Consider the following 18,460-nt stretch of genomic DNA (forward strand, 5'->3'; position numbering starts at 1 on the left):
CATAAAACACCTACAACATACATTGAAGTGATTGAACAAACATAGCATGAAGCCCAACAATTTAAGCACAAACATATGCCTGCATATGCAATAATCACCCAACAATGTAGAGTTGTAGACAGTGAATGTTGCAATTGATGTTAAAATTCTAACAACGGCTACATTATGGATGCTGACAATCATAATCTTATCTGGAAATCAATTCAGCAGGTCATTCAACCTGAATATACTCCGGTTATTTGGTGATAATTATTCATATAACATATACATAGTGAGGAAACTTTCTGATTAATAAAGTGACAGGCCACATGAATACAGCTACAACTTTAGTAATCCAAAAATTGCCTATACATATTTCAATACCAATTTCACCCAGAGACCATATTACGGGATGAGATGATGACAAAAGAGACAGAAAATCTGTTCTTGGCCTGAACCTTCACCAAAAAATGTTTGCTTGAGACCAAGCTAAGGGTCAGGAAACCTCCAACACAGCAGTTGCAGGACTGACAACAATGATGTAGCAAAACTTAGTACACACCAACTGACAGGAGGAGCATACAACCAGCATCATTACTAAAGTACTCCTCCAACCAATTATACTGAGTTTACAGACATTAAGCTTTGAATTGGCTGGAAAAACTATAGCTTCAGATAAATATACGCATCTGAAACACACTACAATCCTAGGTTCCCAAATAACATGGAAGGTATCACAACTCTCTACACCTAGCAGGCCTTCACCTTCACTCTCACTAAAAACCAAAACTCTCAGAGATAGTAACGCAAATCAGTAGAGATCGATCACGCTACCTCTGTGATCTTCAAGATTACATAATCTAAACTACTAAAGATTTTTCACTTTAAAATTTCACAAACCAGTGAGTGATCAGATCCAATCAACCTCCACAGTTGCTCCGCGGCGCCAAATTCAAATTACACCAGAATCAAGCCGAGGCTAATAGTCTGAAATTAAAAAAAAAACGAGAGGAAAAAGATTAAACGCGGGAGATGAAGAATCTTAAGAGTCGAGTTGAATATAAGAGATGAAGAAATTTCAATTACATTGGGGATTTCATGCGCCTGGAACAGCGAGACGACGGCGGAGGTTGGATCTCAAGAGATCCGGTTGCGAGAGTCCGAGCCTGAGACGAAAAGAATTACAGATCGGGTCGGGTCGGGTCGATTTCGATGCAAAAGGAGTTGGGAGAAGGCGACGAAAAAGAAGCGGTTATAGATTATGAGGAAGGGAGACGCTTATATACCCGCCTAGGCGCATTTTTGGTTACTAATTTTCTCGCTAGACGCAAAAAAATGAAGAAAAAAAAATTTTAAATGTCTAAATCTTTGGATCATACTTGTGCACAACCCCGTTCTCTGGTCAGCAATTAAGCACCAAGTGACGTTTAATTACCGTCTGATCTGACTATTTAGTCATTATTTGACTAGATCAGACGGCAGTTGAGCGTCACCTGGTGCCTAATTGCTAACCAAGTGATCAGCACTCTACTCGTGCATACGTATTATTTTGCATGAGATTCAGTTTCATTAGGGTAAGATCACAGAGAAAGTAATAGATCACAGAGAAAGTAATAATATTCTCAAGATCACGCTTACAAAAATAAAAAACCACGAACTCACCAAGGTACTAGAGGCATCACTGCATCAGTACAAAATAGTTGGTGTAGCATTTCATTTCATTTGTTTATGAGAAAACAAATTACATCAAATACAGTATCCCACATACATAGTAGTGCAAAACACCCCAAGCATTTTCTAACCCCACAGTTGTGCAACATGTCCATCGAGGTAAGAATATATTGAAAACCAAGCAAACCAATAAAAGAAACAAGCTTGAAGGAGAAGTCCTTTGAAAATTCTGCCATTACTTAGATTGGAATGTAAGTCAGGCACACGTTCAATAACACTGAGAGAATGGGAGCTAAACGTTCACGTCAATCTTTCTATGATATGATAAAAGAATCTTCCAACACTATCTACTACTTTTGTTTTGGAAAGGACTTCCCACCTCAACCAACTTTGAAAGATTCACCACAACTACAATTTAAGTAACAGAGTATTACCTCCCATCTTTCTTTCCCTATATGCAAAACAATTCACTACCCCAAACACAATAACAATTTGGTTGCTCAAGGATTTCTGAGGAAATACTGAAACATAGTTGCAGATGCAAGTCTTAACTGCTGCAAGCACAACATGGCAAGGAGATCAGATTTTGCGCAAAAGCTGCTGGATGATCTTCATGTTCGGAAGGATCGGATGGCGGCACCAACAGAGAGCTCAAATCGTTCAAACGCAATGGCTATAGGTAAGTATACATTTCATCTCTTGAAATTCGTCCCTGTTCATTATGAAATGAAGAAGATATGAGCATTTAGATGGTCCTCATTACCAATTTAAAGAGCAAGAGTCAAGGGCTGCAGTTAAAGACTAAATCAAGAACTTTTGATTAAAACTATGATTCTTATGCACTGATTGCAAGCAATAGTTAAAAGCAGCAACAAGTGTATAAGGATCACTAAAAGAATAAACACAATGCTAAAGAAAATAATTATTTGTCATTTTATTCAGAGTCTGCATGTGAAAGCACTGCAAAAGTACATTCACCTCCAGAAAAACCATGTCATATTTGTTGTTACTCGTCCTGCAGCAATTTACATTAACAACTACACCAACTAAGACCCTCAAATTATCTGGTGAACTTTCATACTTGAAAATTGGTATTTCTTCAAGACGATTGGGGAAATGGGCATTGGATAGTAACTTTGATCTACCCCGTTTAGAAATAACATGGTGGTTGGACAACAGATATGAAATGATCTGCTTTGTGTTGTTTTGTTTTGAACAAATGAACATAAATCTGCTTTACAGCATACTTGAACAGACATCTGCAGAAGGTGAAATGGATATACGTGCGTTATATCTAAAAATATTTATATACTTACAGTCAGCCCTATCTAACTCTACTATATCTCTATACAGATGCATATGCATATTCCAAGCAAACGTATAGAGGATCAAGAAATACAAGAAGCCAAGGAACAGTAAGTGATCATACCTTAACTGCCATTATCTGATTATTCATTAAAGCAGATAGAATGACTTCATCTACTCACCCAATATTTCTTTCCACTCTTGTAGACTAGTTCCGGAACCGGGAACCCCCAGAGTAGGTCAACCGGAAGTAGTAGAACACCTGTTCGTCAAGAAGCTTTAAACCAGATGGTTGCTTATGGAAGAGATGGGAGCTCAAGACAAACAATAGATCTCTCCATGGCCTTGGCCTTTGCACTTGAGAATGGAGCCACAAAACTTACCAGAACAAGTTCATCAAGCAAAAGTTCAGTGATGGGGTTTCTGAATCAAATTGGTGGGGGTTCTAGGGACTTTAACAAAAGGGACAGAAAGGGAAATGTGAGCATGTATTGGGGTTCAAGTAGTCAGTTCCCTAACTTTTCAAATTTCCATATAGAAGAAATATCCAGAGGGGCGCAGAAACTAAACCAGATCCTCAGAGCTTGCTCTAATGGTGTTAATGTTGATAAGGTGTCGATAGAAATTGGAAAGGAATTGTTTAAAGGGGCAATGGATTTGGAAGAGTCCTTGAGAATGCTTGTAAACCTGCAGGAAGCTTCAAAATATATGACCAGTTCCCAAAGGAAAAGTCAGATCACATTGCTAGATGAAGATGAAGATGAAGATGAAGACAATGAAGACAAAGTGCAAAAGCAACTGGATCTGCCAAGGTTTTCCTTTGACAAATCAACAAGACATGCTCGTAAAATCCAAGAAGTAGGAAGGACGGCCATCAAGCCTAAGATGGCAGCTCTGACTTACCCCACAGGAGGTAGTCTGGATGAGAAGCAAGGCAGAGAGATGGCAGCCTCAGTTTTTCGCAGGCATTCAATTAGCTATATTCCTGACATCAAAAATCCATCAAAATCGTCAGACCAGAAAGTGTCTAAACCAGAAAAGGATAGGATCCCAAATGTTATCGCAAAGCTGATGGGCCTGGAAGAGCTTCCCAAAAATGAAAACGTGATTACCACTACCACTACCACACAGAAAGACAACATTCCCAACAAAACAAGAGAAAGGGGAACTGCAACAGGGCACACAATGCAAGAAACTGGTGTTAGGACCAAAGATGGTGAGCATTTGGTATCCACAAGTAGACAGAAAGTGGCTGCAGGCAATAAGAATCCACTGCAGCAGAAAAATACTGTTTTTCTTATGCAAGCAGAAAAGGTCCTGCCTGCCAACAATGTTGGCCTTGAGATGGTTATTCATGATGGAAAGCAGCCCTCTAAAGACTTGATGGAGAATAAACCTGTGACAAGATCAGGAAAGGCAACAAATATAAGAACAGATAAGCAGCCAAGTGCCCAACTCAAACAGAACAGCAGTAAAGATAGCCGTGAAAGAGAAAGAACGCAGGATACTATATGGTCTGGGGAACAAATGCTGCAGATAAGAAAACAACAAGGTACAGAACTGATATCTAAGAGTACATCCAACAAGGTAGCAAAGCAGCCTCACACAGGTCAAGCCAGGGTATATAGAAACAGTATGATAGATGCTGTTAATACTGTGCAACCCAGAGGAGTTCCAAATGGTACTTACCACGAGAAAGTGGTGAGAAGAAAAATTCCTGCTGAAATGAACAACCATATGCGTCATTTGCCTCTAAAGAACTCAGATCAAGAAAATTTAGGAATTCCACCAGCTACAAAGGAGAAAGCCGTTCATCATGTAGTACCCTTACAGAAGGCAAAAGCTCGAAGAGTGAATAAAAGTGAAATTCCTCGAAGACTGGATGATGTACTGACCAGAAGAAATGGAACGCTGAACAAGTTGGGAAGACCACCAAAACAATCCATTTTGGAGCAAGTAACACATAAAACTGATGAAAAAGTTGGTGGCTACAATGGAGCAGAAAGTAGAGTGAGCAGGTTGAAACAAAAAGAGCCACGCATTGGCAAATCCAACAAATCAACAGAAAGTACTCGATCAGTACATTTGGTAGAAAACCTACAGAAAATAGCTGAGGCTCCAACTTTCCGTGATAACAAAGTAGAAGAGTTTCGAAGCCTCGAAGAGCCCCAAACTCTAGTTCCACATGACAGCGTAAGTTCACTCTTTGATGAAATTAAAAAAGTTCAAACCTCAGAGTTTAAGCAAGATTCTATTCGTCAATTCAAACTTGGTGTGAACTAACTCAATGTTTTGTTGATTTTTATGCAGTGTCAAGACTCGGTCTCAGTATTACCCAACGAAAATCAACAAGCTCAAGCACCAGTCTTTGAAGCTGATGAGTGCATCACAGCACCAAATGCACTTAATGGTAAGTAGAACTTCAGCTTCTGATTCAATCCCTCATCTCACAGTAACAAAAATCAATTCTTTCCCAAAAACAGTAATCCCTCCATATTATACAGACTTTAATATACCTATCTCAAAACACAACTGTCAATGCATATATTTCATCGACAAAAGTTGCCACATTTTCGTGTGGCAATGCATATAGTTCATTACTTTCCCAAGAACAGTAATCCCACTTAAGTAAAGATACAGACTTCAATATATCTATCTCAAAACCCAAGTGTCAATCCATCTAGTTAGTCAAAAAAAGTTCCAACATTTCTTCCTACAACTCTATAAATGATTTGTCAACGTTGATAATCAAAGTTGCAGGAACCCAATCAACCCATGAAGACACATTGGGACTTTCACCCAAAGTGCAACAACAGAAGCCTATCAAATGGAGAAAACAAGAGCCACTTACAGAGAGTGAAACCTATCTGAAGCAGATAGTGATCAAGAGCCAAGTGTTCCTCAACACAGCAGAAGCACTCTTCAGACTCGAAATCCCTTTCGGAATTCTCGACGCTAGTAGCAGCAACTACGACCATGATGACTACAACTGCAACATTAAGCTCACACTGGACTGCAGCTACGAAATAATGAAGAGAAAAGGGAAGAGGCAGGAGCTGGCAGTGCACCCCAATTTTGTGAAGGTGTCAATAAGCTTTGTAAAGGTTGAGTCTTTGGATGAGCTGGTTAGGGAGTTGAGTAGAGACATTGATGAAGTGAGAGTGTATGGGAAGAATGGGAAGCTGGAATGTGGGGTTGAAGAGTATGTGCCTAGGATGTTGGAATTGGATGTGAATAACAGGGAGCCTGATTTGAATTGTATGTGGGATTTGGGTTGGGATGTGAATGTGTTTGGGTTTGTTGAAGTAGATGAAGTTGTTAGGGATTTGGAGAGGCTTGTGTTCAGTGGACTTATTGATGAGCTTGCCAGAGACCTGTTTCATTTGTGAGAGAGTCACTATATATACTGGGCAGCAATCCATTGCTGTGTATTTGGATTTGTATACATTGATTTTGTAATTGTCAATAGCAGTAAGGGACTAGGGATTCGATGTCCTCAGTTGCTGGGATTGGTTCATGACTTCATGTATAGACGTATAGTTGTTGTATTTTTGTGACTGTGCATTAGCTCCATGTAACAAAAATCGTCTTTAGCAATAAAGAACAACAGCTCTCGTAGCTCAGTTGGTTAGAGCACCCGTTTAGTAAGCGGGAGGTCTTGAGTTCAACTCTCAACGAGAGCATAATATTTTATGTTTATGTCTTTTTTTTTCTCTTGGGATATACTGTACTATGCTTCCAGAGGAGGCATTACTTATCAGATACTCACATTACAAATTTAGTTAGAACGCTTGATTGGAAAGTTGATAATTGTAATGAACTTATGATCGAGAACATTAAGAGTAGTTCATTTAAGTATTGTTTCAGGGAGTTCAACCTAACAAGCCAAGCATTCTGTTTTGGACTTATGCAAGAGGCAAATCTTCAGTTCCTACTAGTACAAAAGCTATAGTTTGAATGGGTTGGAAACATGAGTTTTCTTAATCCTTAGCCGTATTATTATTCAAAGGTTACTTCGTCACCAATTATACTCAACTTCCCAAAGTTGGTTTGCCTTTGTGCGTTTGTTCCTGAAGTAAGCACATCAATATTCTACTAATATGTAACAAGCTTTTTTCCATAGTGAAAATGCCTTCCTTTTTATGTTGCTCAAAGTTCTTTCAAGCTGGAAATGTGGCCATGTTCTTAAAAGGAGAGACTGTTCCTTAGTAAGGAAGTAAAAACATGCACTCGATCAATCTGTATTTGTTTAATTTCTTTTACTTTCTTTTTAACTAACTTAAGGGGAAGAAATGTTGAATTGAAATCCCAACTTCTGAACTCTGAAGGAGAGAAACATACAATACATGAAAACTACTCACACCTATACTATTTAGTCCATCTTATCAATCAAATTCTGAATAATATAGTTTTTTGTTGTTGTTGTACTTAATATACTTTATATTTTTATCATTCGAACAATCATAATACTGTAAATAATTGAATTCATACATGAAACGAGTCACGATTCAATGAACCAGACCATCATATGAAGGACGGTAGTAATGGAAGGTTGCCCTGAAGAACATGCATGAAGAAAGCTATATACTTCTGCATTTTTATTGAAAAATTCTAATATATATTAATGTATGTTACACATTTTATATCCGATGATTGATATTATTTTGTGAGTAGATTCAGAAAAATAATATATGTTGTCAACCGTCAGATATAAGATGTATAACATACATTAATATATATTATTAACCAATTTTTATCATCCTCACAATTATCTCATTGACTGATTGTCTCCCAACTCCTCACCTTTACAAAATCAGAACTACCAGCTTTGCAGCGTTCCTTTCTTTTTTTTTCCCCCGGAAACAAACAGTAAAAGAAAACTTCAATCAAACAGAAGTACAGAAGCGAACGCTACACGTCGTACATAATTAAGCCTAAAGTACTAGCAGAGATTATAGTTCCACAGTTTAGCAGATAATCAGTTGTACACTTAACTCGATGAGCAATCTATTTAGTAAAGTTGAAGCCCATCCCCCACCGAAAGATCACTTTACGGTTTTGCCCTCAAGCCGTCATCTATTTCTTTGCGCGCTTCACTTCAACAAATCAAAGCACTCTGCAGAAAACAGAGCAACCATGGCGATCATCCTTCTTCGCATTGTAGCCTTCTTCCTTATCACTTTCGACGTTGCAAGTACGTTTGAAAATGAAGATTCTAAATGCAAATAACAAGATCGAGAAAAATGATCTGTTTCTGTAATCTGATCATTGGTTTTTATATAATGCAGATTGCCAATCCTTTATCGGCGTAAACTACGGCCAACTCGCTGACAACCTCCCGCCGCCGTCATCCACTGCAAAGCTAATCCAATCAACCTCAATCCAAAAGGTCCGCCTCTACGGCTCCGACCCCGCCATTATCAAAGCCTTAGCTAACACCGGCATCGGAATCGTCATCGGTGCAGCCAACGGCGACATTCCGGCCCTTGCATCCGACCCCAACTACGCCATCAACTGGATCAACACCAACGTTGTCCCCTTCTATCCAGCAAGCAATATCATCCTCATCACCGTCGGCAACGAGGTCCTGACCTCTGGTGACCAGGGCTTGGTTACTCAGCTAGTTCCCGCTATGCAAAATGTCCAAAACGCCCTCAACTCCGCGTCTTTGGGCGGGAAGATTAAGGTCTCCACTGTCCATGCCATGTCAGTGCTTAAGAATTCTGAGCCGCCGTCTTCCGGGAGCTTTGATCCTGGTTTTGGTGACGTCATGAAGGCGTTGCTAGGGTTCTGTAGTGCCACCGGTTCGCCTTTTGCTATCAACCCGTACCCGTATTTCGCTTACCGGAGCGACACCCGACCCGAGACCCTGGCTTTCTGCCTGTTCCAACCCAACGAGGGCCGGTTCGACTCCAACACAAAGATCAAGTACATGAACATGTTCGATGCGCAGGTGCAAATTTTACCTCTAAGCCCTACACCCGGTTCAAGACCGTTGTAGTGTTGAAACCAAATTGTTAACTAACTCCTCTGTTTAGGTGGATGCAATAAGATCTGCATTGAACTCCATGGGGCACAGTAATGTGGAGATTGTGGTCGCCGAGACTGGCTGGCCTTACAAAGGAGACGACAATGAGGTTGGTCCGAGTGTCGAAAATGCCAGGGCTTATAACGGCAATCTGATTGCGCATCTCCGATCAATGGTTGGGACTCCATTGATGCCAGGGAAGTCAGTGGACACTTACCTCTTTGCACTATATGATGAGAACTTGAAACCTGGCCCTGGTTCCGAAAGAGCTTTCGGCCTCTTCAAGCCTGATCTCACCATGACTTATGATGTTGGCCTCTCCAAGAGTGCTAGCCAGGTGAAAATTCATCAACATACCTAATGTTTGATGTGTACATTTTGGTCTACATTGTAATATTTCTTTATGTTCACTATTATCATTGTTGTATGTTATTGTAGACCCCAACTACGCCGACGGTGCCCACCACGCCTAAGGCACCCACTGCAGTAGTGCCTAAAACGCCGGCGAACCCATCCACTGCGCCGAAGCCAAATAAAGGGGTGTGGTGTTTGCCTAAGAAAGGAGTGTCCGAGACTCAATTGCAGGCTAACATAGATTATGTTTGCGGACATGGTTTTGATTGTAGTCCAATTCAACCGGGCGGGGCTTGTTTCGAACCAAACAATGTGGCTTCCCACGCTGCTTATGCCATGAATATCCTGTATCAAACCGCCGGTCATGATGCGCAGAATTGTGATTTCTCCCAATCTGCCACACTCTCATCGAACAACCCTAGTAAGGCTTTCACCAGAATAAAGTTCTTTTCACCTCAAGCATGCATTTGTGTGCTTATACTCTTCTGTTTCGTATAGGCTATGATAGCTGCAACTACCCAAGTGAGAGTACCTGAAGATGTAGAAATAGATGGCCTCTGTGTCACTAAATAAATGTCACATTCTCTGAAAGCAAAAAGCTGAAGAAATTGGGACGAGTGAGAATTATGTAGGAAACCTCCAGGGTGTGTTTTCTATTAGCTGTTTTGTGTAACTTAAAATGTAAATGAATGGATTAAATATGGTCTATGAGAGAGCCATGGTTTTCTAAGAATGTGAAGCAATTTCATATTGACGTTTTGTTGATCCGTTTCATTTTGGTATGGCAATTATGTGTAGAATTAATGTGATAGTAACTGAAAAGATTCACACTTTGACATACTTAGGAATCCCGCGTTTGAAGAGGAAGGCACTATGTCTTAGTATGATTGGTTAAATTTGAGTTTCAGTTAATATTGGTCCGAGTATTCCTCACAAAGTGTAAGGAACGCAGAGGCAGAGAGACCTCAACACCCAAAAGCAACAAGAAGAAGGCTAGGGAAACACAATGGCAACGAGAGAAAGGGAGAGATATCTTGAACTCCTGATTCGAGAGAGGGAGAGAGATCTAGAGCTCCTTATGGGTGATTAACTCCGTGAATCACGGGCGTGATTCACGGAGGAAATCAAGGAATGATTTGTCGACAATGTGCCCGTGATTCACGGAGGAAATCAAGGAATGATTTGTCGACAATGTATACTTTAGTTAGCTTATATAGGTCATTTTATATGTATAGATAATCAATGTGAGACACTAATCTTATTGGTATCAGAGCAAGGCTCTGTTTTTTCTGGGTTTCGTTTTTTCGTTGCGTTTTTTGCTGCAAACTCGGCTGCAAGCTCATTGTCACCCTCACAGCTCCTCAGCGACGTCATCGAATCATTCGGGTCCTCCGGCGATGACCTGCTCGCCCTCGCCGTGCCGCTTATCTCTACTGAGTACTTCGTCGGAATACCCGACTCGTCCAACTTGGCTCACCCGACTCGCCGCTGTCGAAAATTTCAAGTCGCGTAGCTCCGGATCCGACCCGCCCAGTCCGGCCCAAATTCGACCTGACCAGATCCAACCCGACCGGATTCGACCCGGCCCAGAATTGATAGTCTTGGTTATCAGTGTAGGTTCACCGACAGTGCACCCAAGACATGTTTATATCAGTTTTTTCGGTGTTTCCGCTGTATAATTCCTGATTTTTTCAACTTTATTTTTCTATAGGTTCTGGAGACGAAACTGATGTTCTAAAGTTTGAAGTATCTGTCAAGAGTTCTGACAGCGGGTCCTTTGGGGGAACTGAACTCAATGGGATCAATTTTCGTAAATGGAAGCGCATTATAGCGGCTCATCTTCGAGGCATGCACAAAATGGGGCATGTAACCGGAGTAACTAAGGCTCCTAGTATAGATGATATTATTGCCTACACTAAGTGGGATGACGATGATGGCCTTGTGATGTCCGTCTTGTGGAAAGCTATGAATGAAGAGATAGTTGATCTGGTGGAGGCATGTGACACTGCGCAGGCAATATGGCAAACACTTGAAGGCTTATATACTAATGACTCTGATTTCATACAGGTTCATGAGTTAATGTGCACCGCTTTGGCGATGCAACAAGATGGGCAACCGGTGGCACAATATTTCACCAAACTAAAAAATATTTGGGCTGAGATTGATGTGAAACGCCCTTGCATGATAAAAAATCAGGAGGATATTGTTTGATACTAACGTGAGAAGGAGCTTGAGCGAGTTCATCATTTCCTAAAAGGTCTTGATGCCAAGCATAACAGTGCGAAGGGGGAATTACTCCGAAAGACCGAACCCCCTAGCCTAATTACAGCTTTCACATATATCCGGAAGGATGAATCTCATCAAGAGAGTCTTCATCAGACACTAGTATAAGTTTTCAGCCTTACTGTTCGTGCTAGATCTCCTGCATCATCCCTTTAGCAGGGCACTTCAGCTCCACTTTATCAGCAATGATCACCACCAGGCTTCGGGAATCAACCCCGCCCCTTTGCTCTTATTGTCATGATACTAACCATGCTCGTGCGACCTGTTGGAAGCTGTATCCACACCTTCGGCCTAAGAGGCCTAATTATCGTCCCAAGGCAAAAGCAGCTATTCAATTCATCCAGGATCCCGATATCTATGGTGTGGTTGGACATGATCATCATACAACAGAAGGAGTAATACCTACTGCATCCATAGCTGGTCGTGGCAAAATTAGTATGGCTTTAAATATTTATGCCTTTGTTGGTTTTCATACATGGATTATTGATTCTAGTGTGTCTGATTATATGACTTATGACAAATCTTATTTTACCGTGTTGTCTCTTCCACCAGTACCTTATGTTACTAATGCTAATGGTGAGGCCTTCCCCGTATTGGGAAAAGGGTAAGTTCGTATTATCCCCACAATAGAGCTTCACAATGTGCTATATGTACCCGCTTTATCTCATCATTTGATATTTGTTCCCCAATTGAACACTGACGCTAAGTGTTCTGTGACATTTTTTCCTATGTACGTGATATTTCAAGATATTCTCACCGGAGAGTTCATTGGTCGGGGGTATCTGAGGGGCCAGTTGTTTCATCTGGATCAGACATATGCGAGGGAGAAACCAGGGGCACCATCTCAGACCGTTTTAATCTCCACCCTGACAAGCTAAGTAAAGTTTGGTTATGGCATCGTCGCTTAGGGCATCCATCTTTTAGTGTTATAAAAAAATATATGCCTATTTTGTTTACTAGTGTGGATGAGTCACTTTTACGTTGTGAGACATGTGTTTTGGGCAAGAGTCATCGATATACTTATTCCCTTAGTACTTCTAATAAACGTATTCTTCCTTTCGAATTAATTCATTCTGATGTTTGGGGACCTTCCAAAGAGTCTACTGTGTCAGGGATGCGGCATTATGTGTCATTTATTGATGATTGCACCCGTTTTTCATGGATTGTTCTCCTCAAAACTAAAGATGAGTTTTTTTTTCAGCTTTTCAAGCCTTCTATAACACTGTCCAAACACAATATAATGCCACAATTAGAATTCTTCGTTCTGATAATGGGGGGTGGGAGAATATGTGAATCATGTATTTCAGGAGTTCTTTAACACACACTGAATTGTTCATCAAACAACGTGTTCTTACACACCTGAGCATAATGGAGTTTCTGAGAGGAAAAATCGTCATTTACTTTGATATGGCTCGGTGTATTCTTTTTAGTGCCCATATGCCTAAATACCTTTGGGGTGATATTGTCATCACTTAGGCCCACCTCATTAATCATCTTCCCTCTCGTGTCCTTCAGGGGAAAGTTCGTTATGAGGTGCTTGCATCTCATGTCTCATTACCCTCTTTTCATAATCTTCCTGCCCGTGTTTTCGGTTGTGTTGCTTTTGTCCATCTTTCAAAACACCAGAGGTATAAGTTGGATGCTCGGGCCGTTAAATGTGTGTTTGTTGGGTATAGAGGACATCAGAAAGGGTACCGATGCTATCATCCACCTACTAGCATGCCTAGTAGCAAAGGGTTCACCCAGACATATGACATAGACTATGATGAGACATTTGCACATGTTGCAAAAATAAACACTATACGGGTATTGCTCTCTTGTGCTGCTAACTTAAACTTGCCACTTAGACAATTTGATGTTAAGAATGCATTCCTCCATGGAGAACTTACTGAAGAAGTGTACATGGATCTTCCGCCTGGATATGCATCCATTTCTCCAAGTAACTTTGTATGCAGATTGAGAAAGTCTTTGTATGGTCTTAAACAGTCACTTCGTGCTTGGTTTGGAAGATTCTCACAATTCATGAGAAAAATTGGCTACAGACAGAGTAATTCAGACCACACATTATTTCTCAGACATCAACAAGGAAATATAATAGCCCTTATTATATATGTTGATGATATGGTAGTTACTGAGAATGATATTGTTGAAGTGGATAGATTACAGAAACAGCTAGCCACAGAGTTTGAGATGAAGGATCTAGGTACACTCAAGTACTTCTTGGGGATTGAGGTAGCATGGGGAAGTGATGGTATATATCTGTGTCAGAGGAAATACATCTTTGATCTACTAACATAGACCGATATGTTGGATTGCACTCCCATTAATACTCCTATTGATCAGAACCATCGATTAGCAGAATATCCAGATCAAGTGCCTGCTAAAAAACCTCGTTATCAGAGGCTAGTTGGACGCTTGATTTATTTATCACATACTAGACTAGATGTTGCGTATGCAGTGAGTGTAGTGAGTCAGTTCATGCATAATCCCAGTGTGGACCACATGGATGCTGTTGTAAGGATTTTGAGGTACTTGAAGTCAGCTCCAGGGAGAGAAGTAATGTTAACTAATCACAATAATATCCTTGAGGTTTGTGGCTTCACAGATACAGACTGGGTTGGAAATATTACATATCGGAGATCCACATCAGGGTACTTTACCTTTGTTGGGGGTAATCTTGTTACATGAAAGAGTAAGAAACAAAATATGGTAGCTCGATCTAGTGCTGAAGCAGAATATAGAGGTATGACTCAGGAAGTGTGCGAATTGTTATGGCTTAGAAATTTGCTACACGATTTAGGTATTAAGTCTAAGTGTGCTATGCAGCTGTACTGTGACAACAATGCAGCTATTGATATTTCACATAATCATGTGTAACATGATCGTACAAAACATGTGGAGGTTGATTGTCACTTTATAAAGGAGAAGCTAGACGCGAAGATCATTAGTTTTCCTTTTGTTCTTACAGAAGAGCAACTTGCCGATATACTCATAAAATGAGTGTCTAAGAAGGCCTTTTATGACTCACTTAGCAAGTTGGGCATGATCGATGTATATGCGCCAACTTGAGGGGGAGTGTTAGAGTGATTCACGGATGAAATCAAGGAATGATTTGTCGACAATGTATACTTTAGTTAGCTTATATAGGCCATTTTACATGAATATCCTGTATCAAACCGCCGGTCATGATGCGCAGAATTGTGATTTCTCCCAATCTGCCACACTCTCATCGAACAACCCCAGTAAGGCTTTCACCAGAATAAAGTTATTTTCACCTCAAGCATGCATTTGTGTGCTTATACTCTTCTGTTTCGTATAGGCTATGATAGCTGCAACTACCCAAGTGAGAGTACCTGAAGATGTAGAAATAGATGGACTCTGTGTCACTAAATAAATGTCACATTCTCTGAAAGCAAAAAGCTGAAGAAATTGGGACGAGTGAGAATTATGTAGGAAACCTCCAGGGTGTGTTTTCTATTAGCTGTTTTGTGTAACTTAAAATGTAAATGAATGGATTAAATATGGTCTATGAGAGAGCCATGGTTTTCTAAGAATGTGAAGCAATTTCATATTGACGTTTTGTTGATCCGTTTCATTTTGGTATGGCAATTATGTGTAGAATTAATGTGACAGTAACTGAAAAGATTCACACTTTGACATACTTAGGAATCCCGCGTTTGAAGAGGAAGGCACTATGTCTTAGTATGATTGGTTAAATTTGAGTTTCAGTTAATATTGGTCCGAGTATTCCTCACAAAGTGTAAGGAACGCAGAGGCAGAGAGACCTCAACACCCAAAAGCAACAAGAAGAAGGCTAGGGAAACACAATGGCAACGAGAGAAAGGGAGAGAGATCTTGAACTCCTGATTCGAGAGAGGGAGAGAGATCTAGAGCTCCTTATTCCGGTTTCGAACACCGAAAATGCACCTCCCAAATCCTCCACCTCCTCACCACGTTCTCCAGCTACCTCCACCACATCAACATCATCTCATAACCATCATACCTCCGGCCGCGAGGTTTCCCCCCTGCACATTAGCATATTGCAAAGCATAATTTTATCGAATAGATATTGTGTTCGTATGATATCAATGATGTGTTGGATTACATTCTGTGTTGAAAGTTTACGTAAATTTTCTGCTTACTTAATATGTCAGGCCTTCTCAAAAGTCATTCGGAGCTGGGCGTCCAAGAAGTTTATGACAGGATGGTAACTTCTCATCCCTTCTATTTTCTTACTGCAACAATGTCATTCTCTTTGTGCCATTTGATTCTTTTACAGATACAAGTCCAGTGCTAAATACCTGGAATTTACCGAAAGTAACTCTTGGCATGCATGCCAGGAAATTTTTCCTCACAAGTTTGAAGTTTGATGATTTTGCTTTAATATTTTTGCAGTGTCATTCTTCTTCCAATAGCCATTACATTCTACGTAACGTGGATTTTCATCCGTTTTGTGGATGGTTTCTTCTCTCCAATTTATAATCATCTAGGAATCAATGTTTTTGGTAAGTGCTGTATATTTTCGTTTGTTCCATTATATAGTATGGCTCTTATCTTGAAAGTAAAGAATTTCCTGTGAGAGAAAAGCAAACGGTAATCTATTCGTTCCAACTCCGATGAATTCAAAATTCAGGGTCTTTATTAGGATTCTATCTCAAAACAAGAATGGTAACTCTATAGTCTATACTTCTCAGAGCCAGTCATTTTAGTGGTAACAAACATGTATGCCACTAGCAAGTAAGAGACTTAATCTATCAGTAATGAAATTCTCTTCTCATTATCAGCTTTCATTGTACTGATACAATCTGCAGGTCTTGGATTTGCCACTTCTCTCATCTTCATCTTCTTAATTGGTGTTTTCATGCAATCATGGCTGGGAACTTCAGTTCTAACCGTATGGGAGTGGTTTATTAAGAAAATGCCGCTTGTAAGCTATATATATACTGCCTCAAAGCAAATTAGTACAGCAATATCTCCAGGTATAAATATGTAAATTGTCATCCATTGTTGTCTGAGCTTCTGGATTCTATACTCATTTGACGTCATTTTGCAGATCAGACCTCTAAGGCATTCAAGGAATTAGTTATCATAAGGCATCCTAGAATCGGAGAATATGTACTGGGATTTATTACTAATACAGTTATTCTTGATCGAAGGAGCGTAAGAGAAGAACTTTGTTGTGTTTATATACCAACCAACCATCTTTATCTTGGTGACATCGTTCTTATCAGTCCCAAAGATGTTCTGAGGCCCAATCTGTCAGTTCGAGAAGGAATCGGTATTATGGATTCTCTACTGGTTTTTGGTTATAAATTAGATTTTGCATCAGCATTTTGATTCAAATGTGCTGCAGAAATTGTTATCTCGGGAGGCATGTCAATACCACAACTGTTAACTACAATGGAACCACCAACTGTTCCACCAGAAAGAGTTCCGCACTTTGAAACGCCAAAATAATGAGGATGTAAATTCATACAATGGTGAGAGCATTTCATTTCCTTTAGTTTGATCATGTATGCAATAAAACACTTGATTAATATTTCAAATTGCAACAGCAGTTGTCAAACTCAAACAAAGTTTTGCAGAGGCAGAAGATTAGAGACTCAAAAGCAGCTCTATCATCAGTAGTGTAATGAAGATGAAATTAACAAGGAGAGAATCGTTCATGAAGAAAAGTCTCAATCCCACCAATCTTACACACGCCACAAACTGGCAGTACCTTTCATGTTGTTTGTTTACCAGATAAATCTTTCTACAATTTCACCACTGATCTGTAAATGCATGTATGTATACTTATACAACTTGTATCGTATCATTTTGTAAGTTTAATGTAACTTCCCCACCTACATGTAGTCACAATTTCAACTAACTTCAGATTTTGGATGGTACTATGTAGGTTTCCTTTTGTTTGTCATATTCATTATTTTGTGGCTTGTACATCCATTCTCTAATAGAATTGTTCTATAAGAATGAAGGAACATGTTGGAACAATCAAATCAAATTTATTGAATTCCAAAACAAAAGTACAAACTACATTACACCAACAATGACATTCTCAGCCGCTCTAAATTCATCGAAGCCTACATTTTTTGGCAGTAGGGATTTGTTGGTCAAAATATGAACTTGAATTCAGCGGCATAGAACGTTTGCATGAAGGCACAGAAGGAGTCATGATATCCAACATGGCCGTAGAACATGTTTGAGAAACTCCAGGATATAATATTGAATTGAGAGAGTTGGAAGAACTTGTCGTGGCTACCGGTTTCTCACTAGAACTTGCAAGATTTTCTTTGCAACCTTGGAGTGATATCGATGGGATTTTTGGTGGCCGCATTGTAGGAGGATTACGCCACTGTGGTAGAGGAGGACCGGTGACCAAAAGCGTCTGAAGCAATGGACCAGCTTCCATCACTGCTTGCACCAATTTCCCTTTTTCAGGTAGACTCTTGCCTTGAGCAATATAATCAAATGTAGCATCCAAACCTGAAGAGGCCATTAGACCAGTGGACATACTCGTAGTAGTCTTGATGTTGCTAGAATAGTTAATATTCAAGAAGTTTGGTGAGGGAAGTGAATCAAATAAGGAATCAATAAGTAAAGAGTCATGTAATTGAGGATTAAGGCATGATTCAAAGAGGTTGTTTGACTCAAATATGCATGAGTTTTCTTTTGGGGGGATAAGAATGGGGCTCTCGGGTTGGACAACATTAGGGAACTCATCAACTGGAGCAGAAGTGTAGTTGATCTTGTTTAAGATTTTCTGCAACTCATTTCTGGCCTCATCTCTTTCTTTATATGCTACCTGTAAAAGTTCGAATAGCTTGTTCGCATTTTCTTGAC

The 18,460-nt window shown here is 40.0% G+C and overlaps 4 protein-coding genes and 1 non-coding gene across 5 annotated transcripts in view; 4 read left to right on the forward strand and 1 right to left on the reverse strand.

Moving 5' to 3' along the window:
- The window catches only part of LOC126784762 (uncharacterized), a 32,995-nt gene that overhangs the window by 13,412 nt on the left and 1,123 nt on the right, over nucleotides 1-18,460 (reverse strand). The window lies entirely within an intron of this gene.
- LOC126784763 (uncharacterized) lies at nucleotides 1,716-6,446 on the forward strand. The gene is made up of 5 exons (XM_050510265.1): nucleotides 1,716-2,329; nucleotides 3,004-3,065; nucleotides 3,163-5,148; nucleotides 5,266-5,365; nucleotides 5,710-6,446. Exons 1-5 carry the CDS (start codon nucleotides 2,218-2,220, stop codon nucleotides 6,342-6,344), a joined length of 2,895 nt encoding a protein of 964 aa, XP_050366222.1. The 5' UTR covers nucleotides 1,716-2,217; the 3' UTR covers nucleotides 6,345-6,446.
- On the forward strand, nucleotides 6,565-6,638 carry TRNAT-AGU (transfer RNA threonine (anticodon AGU)). The gene has a single exon. It is a non-coding gene; the product is annotated as a tRNA-Thr (tRNA).
- Nucleotides 8,092-10,030, forward strand: LOC126784350 (glucan endo-1,3-beta-D-glucosidase). Its single transcript, XM_050509814.1, has 5 exons — nucleotides 8,092-8,149; nucleotides 8,235-8,908; nucleotides 8,994-9,320; nucleotides 9,422-9,758; nucleotides 9,836-10,030. Exons 1-5 carry the CDS (start codon nucleotides 8,092-8,094, stop codon nucleotides 9,871-9,873), a joined length of 1,434 nt encoding a protein of 477 aa, XP_050365771.1. The 3' UTR covers nucleotides 9,874-10,030.
- LOC126784761 (protein LIKE COV 1-like) lies at nucleotides 15,339-17,077 on the forward strand. Its single transcript, XM_050510259.1, has 6 exons — nucleotides 15,339-15,636; nucleotides 15,775-15,827; nucleotides 16,016-16,125; nucleotides 16,432-16,599; nucleotides 16,674-16,898; nucleotides 16,974-17,077. Exons 1-6 carry the CDS (start codon nucleotides 15,448-15,450, stop codon nucleotides 17,075-17,077), a joined length of 849 nt encoding a protein of 282 aa, XP_050366216.1. The 5' UTR covers nucleotides 15,339-15,447.

Source organism: Argentina anserina, chromosome 2, assembly GCF_933775445.1.
Source record: "Argentina anserina chromosome 2, drPotAnse1.1, whole genome shotgun sequence".
NCBI classification, from domain to species: domain Eukaryota; kingdom Viridiplantae; phylum Streptophyta; class Magnoliopsida; order Rosales; family Rosaceae; genus Argentina; species Argentina anserina.